The sequence below is a fragment of the Puntigrus tetrazona genome, chromosome 6, assembly GCF_018831695.1.
Source record: "Puntigrus tetrazona isolate hp1 chromosome 6, ASM1883169v1, whole genome shotgun sequence".
Classification (NCBI taxonomy): domain Eukaryota; kingdom Metazoa; phylum Chordata; class Actinopteri; order Cypriniformes; family Cyprinidae; genus Puntigrus; species Puntigrus tetrazona.
The window spans coordinates 13,820,034-13,837,444 of record NC_056704.1 but is presented as its reverse complement, the minus strand read 5'-3'; the positions used below and the strand labels follow the sequence as shown (position 1 = coordinate 13,837,444).

General features: G+C 37.9%; 1 protein-coding gene and 1 long non-coding RNA gene across 4 annotated transcripts; one reads left to right on the top strand and one right to left on the bottom strand.

The window, feature by feature from the left end:
* The first annotated feature begins 1,853 nt into the window (after positions 1–1,853).
* LOC122347350 lies at positions 1,854–13,773 on the top strand. Of its 3 annotated transcripts, XR_006251213.1 has the most exons (6): positions 1,854–2,455; positions 2,598–2,604; positions 5,758–5,844; positions 9,404–9,571; positions 9,644–9,761; positions 13,638–13,773. It is a non-coding gene; the product is annotated as an uncharacterized LOC122347350 (long non-coding RNA). The 3 variants fall into 3 exon arrangements; XR_006251212.1 differs by lacking the exon at positions 9,404–9,571; XR_006251214.1 differs by having other exon boundaries at positions 9,404–9,761.
* Positions 13,653–17,326, bottom strand: phb2b (prohibitin 2b). The gene is made up of 10 exons (XM_043242542.1): positions 17,228–17,326; positions 16,338–16,467; positions 15,749–15,833; positions 15,526–15,605; positions 15,203–15,387; positions 14,996–15,125; positions 14,805–14,908; positions 14,490–14,567; positions 14,165–14,241; positions 13,653–14,039 (listed from the first exon to the last, which is right to left on the bottom strand). The coding sequence occupies exons 1-10, from the start codon at positions 17,246–17,248 to the stop codon at positions 14,018–14,020; spliced, it is 912 nt and encodes a 303-aa protein (XP_043098477.1). The 5' UTR covers positions 17,249–17,326; the 3' UTR covers positions 13,653–14,017.
* Between the last annotated feature and the right edge of the window lie 85 nt (positions 17,327–17,411).

The following is a 17,411-nucleotide window of genomic DNA, read 5'->3' as shown; positions in this document are numbered from 1 at the left end:
TTTGTAACACTGCTCAGAAGTACTGAATATCGTCCAGATACTATTTTTAGTGGAACTGTACACGCCAAATATGTTCTATGTTGATCAGCATTACTTAAAAAAAAGAAACAAACAAAAAGTACAGCAGACACCTGTGTTCATGCAGCTATTTCTTTTCCGAAACAGGATGCTTTGACATGAAGGGCCATGAACCGTGATTCTCACCCAAATGTGCTTTAGGTCCTATCTGTAAATGCCCAATACATGCCAAATATATTTCATGTAGATGAGCACTCATTAAAAAAGGCCTGGAAAGTTTGCAGGTGCCTTCATGGCCTCTAGAGGGACTAAATACTAAAATACTAAATAGCCTGGGTTTCCTCTGACAGCTGTTGTTGTAGCCTACTAGCCCACAAAATATAGCTAGTGAGTCCTGCAATCATGATACTTTCAGCGTTTCAGTCCTTCTGAACCAGCATCCAATGTTTATGAGTGGAAACTTAGTTTGATAGCATACCTAAAAAACGTTTTGCATTTTGCAGCAATTTGTACTCTACAGTGACAATTATTTTTAGCTATATAAATACTTAAAGGGGGAAAAACTAGCTTGTAGTGATGCTATGATCACTTGCCACTTCAATCCCTTACAAACCTTAGCTACCACAGCTTAGCACACTTTTACATCAATCATGGTAAACCGTTACTGCTAAATAGCCATCATATTTAACCTTCAAATAGTGTAATGAATAACTTTTATAATATTTATCCATTTTGTTGCCTCCTCTGTTTGCTGATGGTGGTGCTGAACAGTTTGTGTGAATGATTAATATGCTGATGATTTAGCAGACACTACATGCCAGTTTAAAGAAATACAGTGATTTTATGCAACAATTTAGCTTAATCCGCCGGGGTTAGCATAACTACTGATAAAATAAAAACTAACAAACAAAACAAAAATAATAAAACACACAAGATATTTATATTATATTTAAAGATAATAATATTATAATAAAGATATTCATATAAATAAATGATACAGCCTAACATATATCTAATACTAAAGAGAAAAAACCCGGCAAGCAATGTAGCAGCAGGCGCAACGTCGACACAATAATAGACTAGCATTAGCAGCCCGTATACTCTCATTATTGAAGAAGGACTCAGCTCCACCATGACACGGTAAGCCAAAATCTCGATTATGCGAAATGGCGGCGGGAGGAGGAGGCGAGGACGAAACATGATACAGTACAGCGGCACTGCGAGTGAAAGAGAAAACACGGAGCGGACTCTGTACACCGGCGTGAGTCCTCCACGCTGAGAGAGAGAGACCAGAACTACCAGAACACTCCATTATCATCGAGGAACATACCTGCAGCTCAAGACAAACACTCAGAGACAGCAAGGCTCATATTGATGACAACTTCATTTAGTGAACCTCCTCAGACACTGTAGCCTTGTAGATACTTTGCTTATTACTTATATAATAATATATCATATATATCATTATATAATATATCACTTTATAATAATAAAATAAAATACGACAGTAAAAATATATATATATATATATATATATATATATATATATATATATATATATATATATATATATATATATATATATATATATATATATAGCCTTGTGTAAAAATGCTGAATTTCATAAAAAGCCTAATTATGGAAACGTGTCACCTTACACAACTCAGTACCAGATCAGGAGAATCTACTTGGACTTATCTGCTTTAGCCGGTTTTGACTAAAAAAGGATTGCATCGCCATCATTCATGTCCTGTTAAGTGCATTTAGTTCCTCTGCAGAAAAAAAGTCTCTGAAGATGTATCCGAATATAAATACTTTATGTAGGCCTACTGGATTTGATCAAGAACTTAGGCTACCAAGTATGTTATTTAGTTATATTCAGACGTATATTCAGACGCATATAGCCCATGTTGCCATTTTCCTTTAACTTGTGTTTTTTGCGGTTGTTAAAGACAATTTAATCATCAGTGACAACTTCTGTGTTACCAGTTCTATCTATTCAGAATGTCAGTGTTTTATCATCTGAATACTGAATACGTTTTTGGACATCTTCGCAAGGTTGCTATTAACAATATAGTCTGGCTGACCTATTTGTTCAGCGTGGAAGTCTATAAGTCTTAAATATTACTCTGCCCTCGCTGTTTTTCATTCTTCTCCAGCTCTGATTATGCTGGTCCTCAAAATAAATACTTGTTCTCAAGTTAATTTTACCACTGGGGCCTCGACTGTTCCCAGCTGTCCCTCCTCCCATCCACTCTTGAACTGGTCCCTGACCATACATGGTCTTAGTTGAAGAAAGCGGCAGGCCAAGAGAGCTAGGAAGAAGTGATCTGCCACTCATACAAGCCTGTGTGTGAAAGGGAGGACTCGGTAGCGCTGGCCATGTTACTCCCCCACCGCAGAAATTTACACTGTAATAGTGTAGAGCTAAAAATAGGTGAGGAACTAAAAGCAGCGAAACAGAAACTTTCCCTAACCTGTATGTTTCACTCAGCTTGTAATGACTTGAACTGCCTTTTAGTAAAAGACACAAATAGGTGTTTCTGGGTGTGGATGCTGAAACACTCTTTCTTTTACAGGTACCAGGTGAGTCATGCATTATGAGCTTCATAGCCCAAATTTAAGGTGAGACTACAGCATTTACGTGAATTACGGGGGTTTATCAGCAATAACAGAATTTAGTCTGTTTTCAGAATCGCGATGCATGCTGGTTCACACAAGTACAAACCTGTTCATCAAATACTGGGTGATAGGGGGGATATGACGACATAATTCCTCTTATGTTATTCTAATGTAGTGAGAGACAGCCTTCCTTCCTTGCATACGCAGATTTTATGACACACAGAATGTAATTTAACACTCCTGACTTATAAAGACTCTTTATGAGCACAGCAGTGACCTGCGTTCATCTATTTCTTATTGAAACAGGAAGGTTTTTTTTTAATAACACGAGAGCCGTGAACCATGGTTCTTGTGCAAAAGTGTTTAGGGTCCCTATCCGTTTTTCGTTTTATCTTTCGCTATGAAATAGTTTTTTGAATTTATTATTATTATGGGGGGTTTTTATAGCGTACGATCATTTTAGTGGTTAATGTAGCGTGTGGCAGAAGTGGAACATATTTCTGCTTTCACGTTCCTAAAGCAGTGTACAAAATAGGAATTTAAACGTCTGCAAGTTTCAGTTTTGTCCGTTGATATTGAAATTAAATTACGCCAAATACTCACAACAGATCATTAGTTAAAAAATATATATTATTTTAAAAAGTGTGAAAACACGCATTATTTAAAGAAATTAAAATATACTGTTAATTATATGTTTATTTGAAATGTATTTAAAAAATAGTTTTTTGGAAAAATAATTCAGGGGGGAAAAAAAATCACCAACATTTCAACTTTGAGAATCAAATCCCTAACTGTGTACATGTGTTACGCCTTAAATGCCTTATAAATAATGTAAACTGATGAACGGATAAATGGATGGTCAACCCAAAGAACAACCACAAATATAGCTACTGATAAAATGATTCTTATCAACCCACTTCCTGCTTTTCTGGCTCTCGCTGCCCTTTTCTCTCTTTTTATTTCCCCAGCTATTCCTTGTGGATTTTCTCAGTCAAGTTCTCAAAATGAAAATTCTTTGATCATTCACTCACTTTAAACTCAGCAAGTTTTTACCTCTATCGAATACAAAAATAATGTCAAAGCTACTCTTTTCCAAGAAGTGAATGATGATCAGGGGCTTTCAAAAAGAACAATGAAGTTATAGTCAAATGTATTTAAATCAGTCATTTTTACAGCTTGACAGTCCCTAGTCACTACTCACTTCCACAGAGTAAACCAACAGCATGAATGTGAGTAAATGCTGAGACTTTTTTGAGTAAGCTACTCCATTAATGATGATCAAAAGACGAGATTTCACTATACAGTAGCATCCTACAAGTAAAACACCCTCCTCGTTCTTGACATTACTCATGCTCTGAAAAACATTAACACTTTCTGTGAGAGAGCAGATAGTAAAGGAGACAAAAGACTGTCACAGTAACACCGCATGCACCTCCCGTTATAAAACACAACAGATCTGACTGACAACAACAGTAATGAAGATTAAATATTTTTTCTCTTGCCAAAAATAAGACAGTCTTATTCAGTCATTGCTATATCTCTTTTTTCTGTATGCCATAATATGACAAACCTCAACATTGTTATTTCTAAATGTTTATGCACAAATAGAAAAATATCACTCAGTATGTTTTTAATACCCGTAATCAAATTAATTCTGCATGTCTGTAACTGCGCTGGCTAGTTAACGGCCAAAAAATGCAAGGGGGTGTTTGTGTGCTCGCATGCTGCATTTATCATTTTATTGTTTGCATTGCAGAATGAGGTAATAATTCAACAGGGCAGCTGAAGTCAACTCATTTTTTAAAGGTGAAAGCGCCGTAACTTGCTGTCTAATCAGCAAAGCTAGTTTTTGGTTTTATGTTTCTTCACAAAGAAAATGTGAAAATATTAACTATACATGCTTTACTGCAAAAGGTAGATATGACAATTGTGCATGACCATGAAAAACAACAATAAATGACACCAAACTTAAGTCAAGAGGTGCCAGTGCGAACATGACATCTATAATAATACAGAGTATGTATTTAGAATAGGATATGGTTAGGTTTGGTTAGTAAGGTGTGGCCAGATAGGCGTAGTAGTCCTTTTCTTAGCTTTGTCAACAGTTTATTCAAGAAAAGATTTTACAAACGTGTCGTGGATCTGTATTTTTTACAAGTTGGTAGATCACTTGGGTGGCATAGAATAACGCCTTCATTGTGAAAAAAAGAAATACATTTTTGGCAGTTCCTCGGCTAGTAACTTTAAAAGACGTGGGTTATTGCACCATATAAGTGGTCCATACAGTTACTAGTTCTTGTCATTTATAGAGCTTAACAGCCCCTGGTTCGCTTTCATTGGACGGACAAAATGGCACTGGAAGAATCTGTTTGTTTGTTTGTTTTGTGTGAAGCTGGGTCGTGAAATATATAGTGGCCAAAGCTGTTCATGTCCTTGCAGCCCATCAACGGCATTTTGAATCCGATATGAGCCAAAATTGGGCCACGCCATTATGGATGCACTCAAGGGGTAATGACAGCAGACCAATGAGAAATGAGTAGCAATAATCTAGTCAAGTGATAATTCAAAAAACCGAATGATTGTGGCCTGTGCATGCAGCAAGATGAAGCTACATACAGCTGGTGAAAGGAATCAGAGAGATAATGCTGAAGAGCAGAAAGAGAGCAACTCAGCCAGCTCTTAAAGGGGAAAAAAAAACGTATAACCTAAAATCTAATTTCCAGTCAATAAGATGGAAGACTTGAAATTTCAAAATAACATCCGTTGTGAAATACGTGTATCATTTAAGGTGTCAAGACATTACAAAATAGCATTGAAATCCATGCTTCTTTTATTACAACGGCAATTCATCAGAAGCCATATTAGCTGGAAAACCTTTGTTTTAAGCGTACAGTTTGCCTGGAGGCGCCAGCACTGTACAGAGTGTAGTGTAGTGTGCCAAAAATGATCAGGTTTCCTTGTCACACAGTGGCCGGTGATAAGATCCTTGTAAAAATAGAGCTTGTAGTGCACTTCTACCTCCGCGAACAATCTATAATATATAACACAGGCCCGTCCAACCTCACATTACCCCATTAAAATTCTTTTGTTCTGACTAAGACTTTGTTATGGCTACAGATGTCTGTCTGAGCTGCCACACTTTCTCAGGCAACAGAGGTGAAGCATGGAACGTGTGGAAATTCCCCTCCAGAAATCCACTGACAGGTACGTAAAACCTAAAACTGAGAGAACGTCCCCTTTAAAGAAAGAAAAATGCGCGAGAACCGGTTAAGGTGGACTTTAGAACTTGTATGTGGATAATGACCAACAAGCCTCAACTTTGATCGAAAACATTTAGCAGTTTAGTCTCTCTCATCCAGAAACAAACGAGCTGAAGATCTGCGTTTTGACAGAGGGCCTGATATCATACCTGCCCGTTCTGTACAGTACGAGTTGGTGGTAGGTACAGATACAAACCATGACAAATGAGAAGGCGAGATAACAATGGCGAGGAAGATGAAAGAGAAATGGCAGAAAATGGGAAGTTTGACAGACAGAGAGGGGAGAGAGAGGGAGGGCGCAGAGAGGGGGAGGCAGAGAGGGCAAATGCAAACAATGAATAAATATTCATGTTCACCGACAGAAAGGTTGCAGTGTGCAAAATTTCCAGCCTTTTGCAATGTGAGTGGGAGATACCAATGCCGAACTGAGAGGGGGAGGAATGAGAGCATTTACAAATCTGAAGAATGATTCCACTGATCAGGAGGTCCTCTGAAAAACAGCCCGTTATTGTTTGTTCAGACGTGTCACAAACGAGCGACTCTTAAATAACGTTTCCTTCCAGTCTGTTAGATACAAAGAGGTTTTAGTGCTCTGACGTGTTTCTGGGGCTTTTGAAGATACAGATTGTAGGGTACAAAGTCAGCAGAACCAGAGGCTGAAAACTGAACCACATCTGCTGCTGTTGTGCATGAGTTGCTTGGCAGAAGAACTTGAGTTTTTGTCCTCACCGAGTGAGAGATATTAGAACATCGAAACCCTGCATGAAGTGCTGATAGGGCTTTTTAAAATCAATCAGTGTCCTTGTGGCATTTTCCACACAGATTCAGCACTGTGTCGAACGGTTTTGTGACAATAAGACTGATTTGGTCCCGTTTTGAGGCAGACGTTCTCATTCTTCTGTCAACAGCAATGTGAGATTTACAAACACGCAGGGAACGTTCCTGCTGATGCTGTACACATTCTTTCACACTGATTACAAATGATCGAAAACAACTACAAAGCTTCTAAGAATTGAATTCACATGTTCTTGAATTCTTTGCCATCAAATATTTAAATTTTTTCATTTCCCTTTGAAACCACGCATTACTCAGTTGCGAAGAAAACAACGGTTTCCTTTTCTTTTAAAGCAATATAAATAAAACTAAAAATGTAATTGTTTTTTCCCTTCAAAATTATGTACTTTTAGAGAATTACATATTTTCCCACTATAACTGAATATTTGAATGTATCATATATTAAAACACACTCCTTGCTTCCGTCATATGCCTACTTCTGCATTAAAAAAGAAGCCAAAAAAGTCAAATGAGTAAAGTCTGAGCAATAAAACAGTCAGACAGACAGAAATGGGAAAATTATTATTTATATAGTATTATAATATTGATTAATGTTTGATTTTTAAAAATTAAAATGCCAAAATAAATACTTTTTAACATTTGGGTTTTAATTTGAGTTTACTTAATTTTATATGATTATAAAATATATGATCTATATTACAAATAATAGAAAACCTTTAAATAAAATATATTTTTATTTCATTTTAGGAATTTTTGTAGCTTTCAACTATATTTTAGCTGACAATGCAACATTTCTAAATTGTTTTTTAAAAGTTTTACATCTAATATTTATATTTTATTTTACTTTAGCTTCATTTCAATTGCTAAAAACACATTTTAATGGCCTTATTATTAGACACAATGACAATGCCAGATTATATTCATACTACATACATGTATATTTTATAGAACGTTCTACGTCATTTGAGAAGTTCTTCAAATGCGATCCTTTCTCAAACAGTCTAGATAAACATCACTGTGTATGACACAAAAGCAGTCATACAAAGTTATGAGCAAAGCGTCTTTATGGGTACTCTATTCAGTGCCTGATTAGAAATTGCAGGACTGCTTTTATAGTGTATTTCACTAACCATTAAAATGCTGTTTAAAATACATATTGCATGCAAAGGCCTCCTGCATAAGAATAGAAAGGCTGAGAAAAGCCAGTTGTGAGGAGAGCAGGAAAGACTGAATGAGTGAGTTCTGCTGATAACTGTGGGCACGTTAGGGCAGATGCAAAAGGAGAGCGGCACCTCCTACAGACAGCATGATTAATGAACACACTGATGTGAACCTCTGAATATGACGAAGAAGCCTAAACCAAACCAGTCCTCGTGGGAGAAATTCTCACAGACACCACAACTCATGCTGAGCGGTTTCCACAAACTGAAGAACATCACTGGAAAGCCTCACTCCACTCGCATGCAATACGTGCAAACGTCTATAAAGAATATCTGCTTGCTATGAATGGGTAGTTATGCAATCTTAACGTAATTATGTAATAGCTATTTTTTTAGGGATTTATCTAGTATACATAGTATTCATGTTACATGTATGTACATACAGATGTAAACATTTCACTTAGATGAATTATTGTAAGCGAGAGTTGATGTTAGGAGGCATTATTATCGTCTTTTAATGTGGTGTTGTAAACAAAGTCCTCCCTTGGGGACAATGAAGGGGTCATAAGGGGAAATGGAGAAAAGAGTTGGAAATGAAGTGACGGTAAACATATACTGGCTTTGCAGCAGGTCACCTGAGGTGTACTTCCTCACCCCCACCCCGAGCACATAAAAACAGGAAACTCTCACATCAAAGAGCTACTGTGCATAGGTGAAGTCCTAAAAAAAGCTGCGGCAAACTCAAGGCAGATGAAGGACTTTCTGTGTACAGAGGGTTTTAAGCGATAATAAATTTGAAAGTCAGTGTAGTGGTCTAGAGGCACATTTCTCGCAAGCTGAAAAGTTGTATTTTTAGAAAGCGAGAAAACACTTTTTAAAAAAGCCACTGTCAAACACATTAGTGCGAAATGAAGGGAAAAGCAGCGCAAAATTCAAAATTGAATTCTGCAGTTGAACATTCCCCTCAAAGATTTTGCTTCAGTTTTGTTCAACTTTAACATGCAAGTTTGGCATGTCGACAAATATAAAGCTCCTTTGTTAAGAAAAGACCTCGTTGTGTCGCTACCCTATTTTTAATGGGAAATAAACCTTTTTTGCTAATATGAAAGCTAATAAAAAAGCTGTTGTGAAACTGGATTTGTTTAGTGATGCTAAAAGTGAAACTTCTTAGTTCTTAACTTCTAACATCTTAAAAATGCAGCGTATCGGCCAAAGTCGCATGTATAATATTTACACAGTGCTAAACTCTTCTATGCATGCAAACATGTGTTAGATGTGCATCTGCGTCTCTTCAGATGTGTTTGTAGCCTTATGCATGTAAAAAAAATATCCTGCATTCATTTACTAGAAGGAAGGAAAGAAGGACATTTTACTGCAAAACAGAAAACAGGCCTTTACCACTTAGTCATTTTTCCTACAAAAGTGTCAAAGAGACCACTGTCTGCAGCAATTTGGTCAACATTACATACATGGAAACAAATACCAACAAATGAGTGCAGTACGAGGGTCATTTTTCTTTCTGCTCTTTAAGTTGTGATTTCTTTCCAGCACCGGTCTAGGTTGGACCCAGTGGTGTTCATTATCAGCTTCATTATCAAACTGAAGGGCATCAGATGATGTGTGCAGACTGTCTTACACATGATGCATGTCAAACTAGGACACAATTCCCCAATGTCACTTAGCACTTTAAAGACTACAGAGAAGGAGAGGGGGAAGGTTAGTGCGTCTGCTCTGTGAAATATTGTCATGAATCGCTCCTGACTCTTGACTCCACGGCTCACCTTACAGATGTGGTTTCTGCTGAATTCTAACGGCGGGTCAGTACATCAGGAGGAAGGCCGACGAAGAGTAACTGGAACTCTAAATACAAATAAATCTCAACCGTATCAGAAAACAAGGCTTATTGGTGAGTACACACAATCAAAAAGGCGAGAGGAACAAAGTGAGAATGAAGGGGGAAGGGTGGAAAGAGAGAAAAAAAAAGAGTAGGGTGGGGAGAAGGAAACTGGGCGGAGCTGTTATGGGGGCCCTTGTTCACATATATCACCCATAATGAAGATGGGTGAGGGGCCTTCACGGTACCCAACACCTCTGCCACGAAAGACCCTACACACACCTTTAATGAGTCTCGAGACGCCGAACAAGCATGGGCGGCACCCACGATCTGTCCAAACACACGTACACCAGCGGGGTATGCCGTTAAATTCCCAAAAAATGATCATAATTCAATTTGTGGTATGATGCAAGTGCAATTATTAGTAAGAAGAATGCAAATTGGGTCAAAGCCTTTATTCAGATGCGCTGCAGGAGATGGAGATTAGTTGACCCAGAGCGCCATCTCTAGATTAAATATGTCATTCATAATTCTTCATTTGCCCTTGAAAGCCATGGCTCACTTGAAGACATCATCAATAAATGTTTTCATCAGAAGGATTTTTATGATAGACTGAGGTAAGACTGCGATAGTGAAGAAAATCTATCAAGTGTTTACAATGAACGTACAGTACTTGACGGCGGACTTGTATACAATTGCATGAAACAGCAGCAGAACAAAGGAATAAGCATCACGAATGGAAATGGGACATTGTAACTCCGTTGCCTGTTGGCTCCAGACATCACACAGAAATAGCTGCTGAGCCAGTAGGTGTGGTGCCATGGCAACTGGGGCTCAGGTTTGATGTCACAGCGACTCACCATAGCAACCGGCCCAGATTGCCTGTCACAGCATGAGGTCAGTGTTGCTATGGAGACACACCAACTGAGCAATGGGCCTGTCGTCTTTTTAGCAGTGTGTGTGTGTGTGAAGGGAGGGAGGGTGCAAACAAGCCATGTTAAAAAATGCACCGCCGCAGCCAGCACATTCCCCCAATTAACATTCAGCTTATTCATGCAGGTGTTTCACTGTTCTTGCCCAGTGGAGTGAATCAGTCATAAACTCTCGACGAAGAAACAAAATGTTAGTATTTACATATAAATTCATCCTTCCAAACAGTTTGAACCTCTTTAAGGTGTCGTGAACTGAGAAATCAAAACTCCCAAAACTAACTTTTGACGTGCAAAATGTAAAGTAATAGAATTCAAAACTTTCTCATTAGGCTAAAAACAGCTTATACCGAAGCCAATCTGCCAAAAAGTCAGACTGTCGAATGTTCCACTTTATGACATGATAGTGTTGCTAAACAGCCTCCCCGCAGAAGATCAGCGCTTGCTTGTACATGGTTGCCTGTTTAGCCCCGCCCACTGATTCTACACAGCTGCTGGTTTAGCCCCACCCACCGATTCTACATTATTGCCTGTTTAGCCCCGCCCACCGGTTCTACATCATTGCCTGCTTAGTCTCATCCACCGATTCGAGCATGTAATTCAAGACTAGAATACCCTTAATCAAAATTTGTAGTAGGGTAAATATTTATTATAAAAACATTATTACGCGGTCACTATTGTTTTGACCGTTTCAGACCCGCAGAGTATTTAGGCAGTTTTAACCTAAATCATCTATGAAGTATGTAGGCTGTCAAACATACAACATAAAACTATTAGCCAATTACAGCAGTGGGCTTTTGCTTGCAATCTGCCACACCTACTTAAATAGCATGGGCCCGAAAATTGCCAATTATTTCTGAATTGCCTTTTTATGTAAAAAAAAAAATCTTCCATTATGTGTGCACCTCAGAGAACAGTGAAAAAACAAACAAAGAAAGGTTTTACGACCCCTGCAAACTGTGCTTAAATGTTTAGTCGGATAATTTCCACTCAGAACCTAGAAGTCTTGGTCTACAAACATGGCTGTTGTTGGGTTTTGAGGACTGAGGCTTAGGGGAGGGCCGTGTTTGTGTTTCTCTCTCAGACGCCTGACCTACAGCCCACCTTCATGAATAAGCATGTGGCGCAAAACCCCCCCTTCTCCTTCAACAGAGCCTTTCGCTATAGAGGGACATTGTGTAGGGACTCATTAAAGATGGATACGAGCTTTAAAGCCTGAAGCGACACGCGTGTGGCGTCACGCTCGACCCAGCTGTGTGTTATGAGAACTACAGGAACAGACTTGACTTGAGCCCCGAGCTCGATCGTTTGTAGTTTTATTTAGCAGACAATCTCAGCAGCTGAACGTAATGCGAGACCATGTAGGGTAGTACTGGGTGTTGGGTGCCACCTAGTGGGGCCCTTTAGGACATCTAATACTGATGGGCTGCAGTTGCATCCACACACGTACGCAAAGGGCTTAATATGATCTAATTATACTGAGACAGCAGAGAGTCATGTAAGAGCTTTAACACAACCCCTGATTATCCACTGAAACATGCAGGCAGTCAGCGACCTCTCAGTTCTCATCTGCTTATCATGTTTACCTGCAAAAATCTTCCCCCGAGGTTAGGTTGAACGGTGCGCTAGAATGAAAAAGATAAACAAATACCTTTATTTCTTTATAATGAATTGATTACATTTAACAAAATATTTCAGAAACCAGATCCTAACAAAAATATGAATAATGGGCACGTAAAGGCTGCAGATCTTTAATTTCATGATGTTTCAGCTTTTTGGTCCAGGTTATTTTGGAATTATTAATTAAATCAACAGCTACAATAAAACTACATCTCAGGGCTCAAACTCATAGCACTTGCATCTACCGACAATTAAAAACTCAAACGTGTCCCATTGTCTTGGATTTTGTGGACAGCCTTAGCCTACAAATGTTACGCACTTGTATGTATATTTACCAAACGCACCACTTCTGGAGAAATCACACAGGAACCTTACTTTTAGGTACTTTATGTAATATAATATTCCTCATACCCACCGTATGACACATTGTAGAGACCAGCCCCTTCTGACCACTGCATGACTGCCTATATGTTATTTTTGACTTCATTCCCTTCTAATATTACATATTGAAAACTGTGTCTACGCTAAGCTTATCAAATTCTGCATGTTCTTTTAAAGCATATTGAAAATATTAATCTTAGCTTTATCGTACGCGTGTGTACTGTGTGTGTAATTTATGCATTTGTAGCTCTATATATGTTTGAATTTAAAGTTGAGGAGTTTGAACAGTGATTAGGATGATCTACTTAGAAAAGACTTGCATATTTTGGCCGTTTTTGATGTAGCAATTTTTAAAAGGAACAAAAATGACATTTAAAAAAACTCGAGTTTATACGCGACACGAGTAAGGTGGCATTAAACTGCTGCACACACGGCGTTAAACATCATGATGAAGTTAAATGAACACATTTTAAATATTTTGAATAAGTGAGCCTTTTCATTTGACAAGATTATTTGTACGTTTTGGAACTGAAATGAGAGAAGTGGACTAAAGTAAACAGCCAAGACGGCTGTTAATAGTCAATGACGAGAGCCAAACTTTATGCAATTGGCTGCCTGGCCAATAAACTAAAGATATTAAGCAAGAATTTAAGATGTAACAACTTCTTATTAAGAGAGCGACATGTTTTTGGCTGCGCAGTCGGATAAAGGCTCAGCATCTGTTCACTGGTGCCTTTCAAAGAATGCAAACACACGGGAGCCAATAGGAGAACCAAAAAGGCCCCCCTCTACTTCACTGAGTTTTGGGGGAGGAAAGGGGCAGTTCAAAGGTTAAGTAGAGATGTGAGCAGGATTAGACCGCTAAAGTAACCAGAACCAGGTGGTGAAGTGACGCTTTTAAGGGGAAGGAATATTGAAGATTCAATGGATGCATATTCCAGGTTTAATCTCTAAAATGACAAGACACTTGTCAAAAGAGCAGCCTTTGTGAACGCCAACTGTTTGTGTTATTTTTCAGGAAAGACATAAATCATTCCTAGGAAAATGGATGGATTTATTTTTTCTCAACCAACCTTGAGCTCATCTAATGTATGATTTAAAGACATGTTTCCTGTTATGACAATCACCGTCGAAAAGCATTACATGGTCTGGTACAGTACACCGTTTCCTTCATTCATTGGGCTGAAGATAAACACAAAGCTGTATTTGATAACCAGCAAACTGTGGAGTCAAATTTGATCGACGAACCAGGACTACACCATTAGAAATTGAATGAGTCTTCCCCAGACGGACATATTCATTTGTGACTCAATCTTAAAATGCCATCTCAAAGGACACATATACGGTTACTCGTAATATAACCTCTGACAACTGGAATGAGATCGGCTTCTGAATGGGTTACTTCTTTCCGAGAGACAATCTGCAATACAAAAAGATTTTGCCGACGTCACCTTTTTTTAAACGTCATTTTTACCCAACGCAATAAATAAAGATATCCCGATATCAAATGCACTTTTTCTTTGTGAGGAGGCACACAGTTCTTACTTGTTAAAAGAGTCATCCTGTAGATTCAGAACCAAACTATCTGCGTTCAGGTAAACCTTGTTCTGTGAAGCCGCCACCTGAAAGACAACCTTCATCTGGTCAAGGCTTTGAGAAAGGCCATCAAAACATTCAGCTTTTTCTGAAAAGGTTCTAAACAAATGTTAAGCCAAAAAAAGCCAACCAAGACCAGCTGAACTTTGGCAGAACCGCTAGTGAACGTCAAATATTTACATGGGCGAAAAACACACCTTTTTCCAAAGTGTACCGTTTGCATCAGTAAAAAAAATGATGAATAAATAAAATGAGGTAAATAATAAAATCGTACCGTTTTGGCGATGTTCTGCGCTGCTCTGATTCTTCTTAGTTTGAGGTATCCAGGGTTCTTTGTGACGGCCTCCCCTAACTGAATTATTTCAGATCAAACTCAACTTTTCATATTTATAGACAAACAATTATCTTATCTTTTACTTAAACACGAGTAATCAATTCTATTCAAATACAACAATTATAATTATAACAACAGCAAATACTAATAATAGAATAAAATTAAAAATGGTAAATTAAACATGACATTTAGACTTGTAAGTGTTTAGCAAAGAATTTTTTTATTTTATTTTATATTTAAGTAAGAAGCTCTAACCATTTTGGCTGCCTGAGCCTCTCCTTCAGCTTGGATGATCTTCTGCTTCTGTTCTTGTTTGGCTTTCTCCACAAAGAACTGAGCTCTTTGCGCCTCCTGCTGGGCTGGAAGACCATAAACACTTTTTTTTAATACAGTAATTATGCCCACATATATTATACTAAAGCACACCGGAGCCTAATTTTACCTACCGACTTGTTTGGCCTCCACAGCCGCTGTGTACTCCTTGCTGAAGCTCAACTCCGTGATGGCCACGTCATCGAGAATAATGTTGAAGTCCTTAGCGCGTTCGAAGAGCTCCCGTCGGATGAGCAGAGAGACCTGCGGAAGAGAGTTTAAGACGGGTCGTATCTAGAGTATGGGGAATTCCGAGCAGCGGATTGGGAGAAAATACTAACTTGGGCTCTTTGTGTAATTAGTTGGGATGCGTTGAATTTGGCGACCACGCTCTTCAGAACTTCATTTACAATGGACGGCAGCACGCGCTCGTCGTAGTCCTTCCCCAGCTGCTGGTACATGACAGGAAGGTTGGAGGCCACAGGTCGTGACAGCACACGCAATGCAATGTTCACCATCTGCAGGTCTGAGCACATTACAGTAACATCACACATTAATGTAAGAAATACAGCTTACAGATATTGTAGCCACATTTAAATAATAGGCAAACAAATTACGAATGAAAGGCATAATTATGACAATGAAGTACAATTCTAAAAGTTACCTTTGCTTCCTGTTAAAGATGATATTTTTCTTGGCCTGGCTCTGATATCATATATAATTGGATATTGAAACCATGGTATCCTATAAAAAAAGCATTTGTTATTTATTTATATTGCTTTTATGACAATTTTTTTTAAAGCTACAGCTTTCCTTTTTTTATTGTGGTATATAAAAAGCTGTATAACATGTATAGAGGTCTGTTCAATAAGTCATTAAAACATTACCTGAAGTGGAGACCCTCAGAGAGGACTGTGTCCATTTGCATCCCTCCAATTCTACTAAAGATAATGGCACGCTGACCACCCTCCACTGAAATCAAGATGATTCGTGTGAGGTATGGCATTACAACTCCATCAAATTTATAACATTCAAAACGTTTTTGTCCCGTACACAGTTTTACAATTTAGAATGTTTTCTATTTCAAAAGACTTTTTATTAATTCCTGGGAAAGCAAAGATTATTTTAGCAGCCCTTACACCAGTCTTCAGTGTCACAGAAATTGAAATTATTATTATTATTATTATTATTATCATTATATGGCAATTTATTATTTAAAAAAAAAAGTTTTGCAAACTAATATATATCGCATACATATAACTTTTTTCATGGTTGTTTGAACAATAGAAAGTCCAGTGTCACTTTTAGTGTCAATTTTGATCAATTTAATCCATCCTTACTAAATTAACTTCTATCAAAATCACAATCTTGATCACAAACATTAAAATAGTAGTGCATAAATACACCGCACTAGACACCTGAGCTCTATTTCTAATACCCTTTTATGCAATACTTTACACTATAATACTGAATTACCTGTATAGGTGGCCTCTTTGACTCCATAAGCAAGCGCACCTGCTCCAATTAATAACTTCAGGCCAAGTCCGGCACCCTTTGATCCAGAGGACATACGTCCGGCGAGGTCCTTTAGGTTCTGGAGCAACCTCTGTGGGATTACAAAACGAGAAAATAAAAATTCCTCTGAAAATATTACTGTTCTATTAATAGTAAAATCTTCACAGACGCGGTCTTGCCAAAAGGGTTAAACGCTACGACAGCGCCATCATTTGACATTTAATGGGTGTAATTGATCACGTACAGAATTTTCTATTTAATGTTGTACTATTAAAGAGTTTATATTAATAGCCATTATCTGAGAAAAGACATTATTAGCTGACATTCAGACTGAGATTCAGATCATGGAAGTTCAGTACAGTACTGTGATAAACAAATTAGGAAACCTTGCACGAACATATTAAAGTCAATTGTAAGTCTACACCGACTACCTAGAAAGCCAGTTAATGTCTAGTATATAATAGTTAACGTTATCTAGTTGTTACACTTAATATTAAACGTCAAAGGCCAAAGAGGCTTTTGAAGCAGCCAGTATCTGGAATTAGGACTCCAGTGCAGACATTCAAAGTCAAAACATGTTATTCAGAAACTATTAACATACAAGTGCATATGAATAACTCTAATTTTAATTTATATCGCTGACAGCACGTTTAATCTTAGAATGCGCTTCATTAAATGAGCAGATCAGGGTTACTGATCATGTACTGTAACGTTATATGGAACTCTTTCGCTTCCGATTTCTGCTGCCAAGGTGAATGAGACAGTGTCTCAGTTGCCACTTTTATTGTTAAGCATTTATAAATTTACATGTTTTTAATACAATTTCTTTAGAAATAAGATGCTATACTCACGTTAGGCTCTTTATTCGCCATGCTTGCAAGAGCTACCCAAGGTCGTCACAAACAACTTCCGCTTAAACCGGAAGGAATTGTGGGTAATGTAGTACTCCTGGTTACATACACGTTTTGGACATTACTACATAGAGAACGGATATTCTTTACAATGCAATTATATGCTAAGTTATATCCAAGACTA

Bases quoted from the DNA above. Each gene is read 5' to 3' on its own strand.
- phb2b (XM_043242542.1), bottom strand. From the start codon at position 17,248: ATGGCGAATAAAGAGCCTAAC. The intron at 15,388-15,525 runs GTAACTTTTAGA...TAATGTGCTCAG, and splicing joins ATCTTTAACAGGAAGCAAAG to ACCTGCAGATGGTGAACATT. The intron at 15,126-15,202 runs GTTAGTATTTTC...TCTCTTCCGCAG, and splicing joins TAATTACACAAAGAGCCCAA to GTCTCTCTGCTCATCCGACG.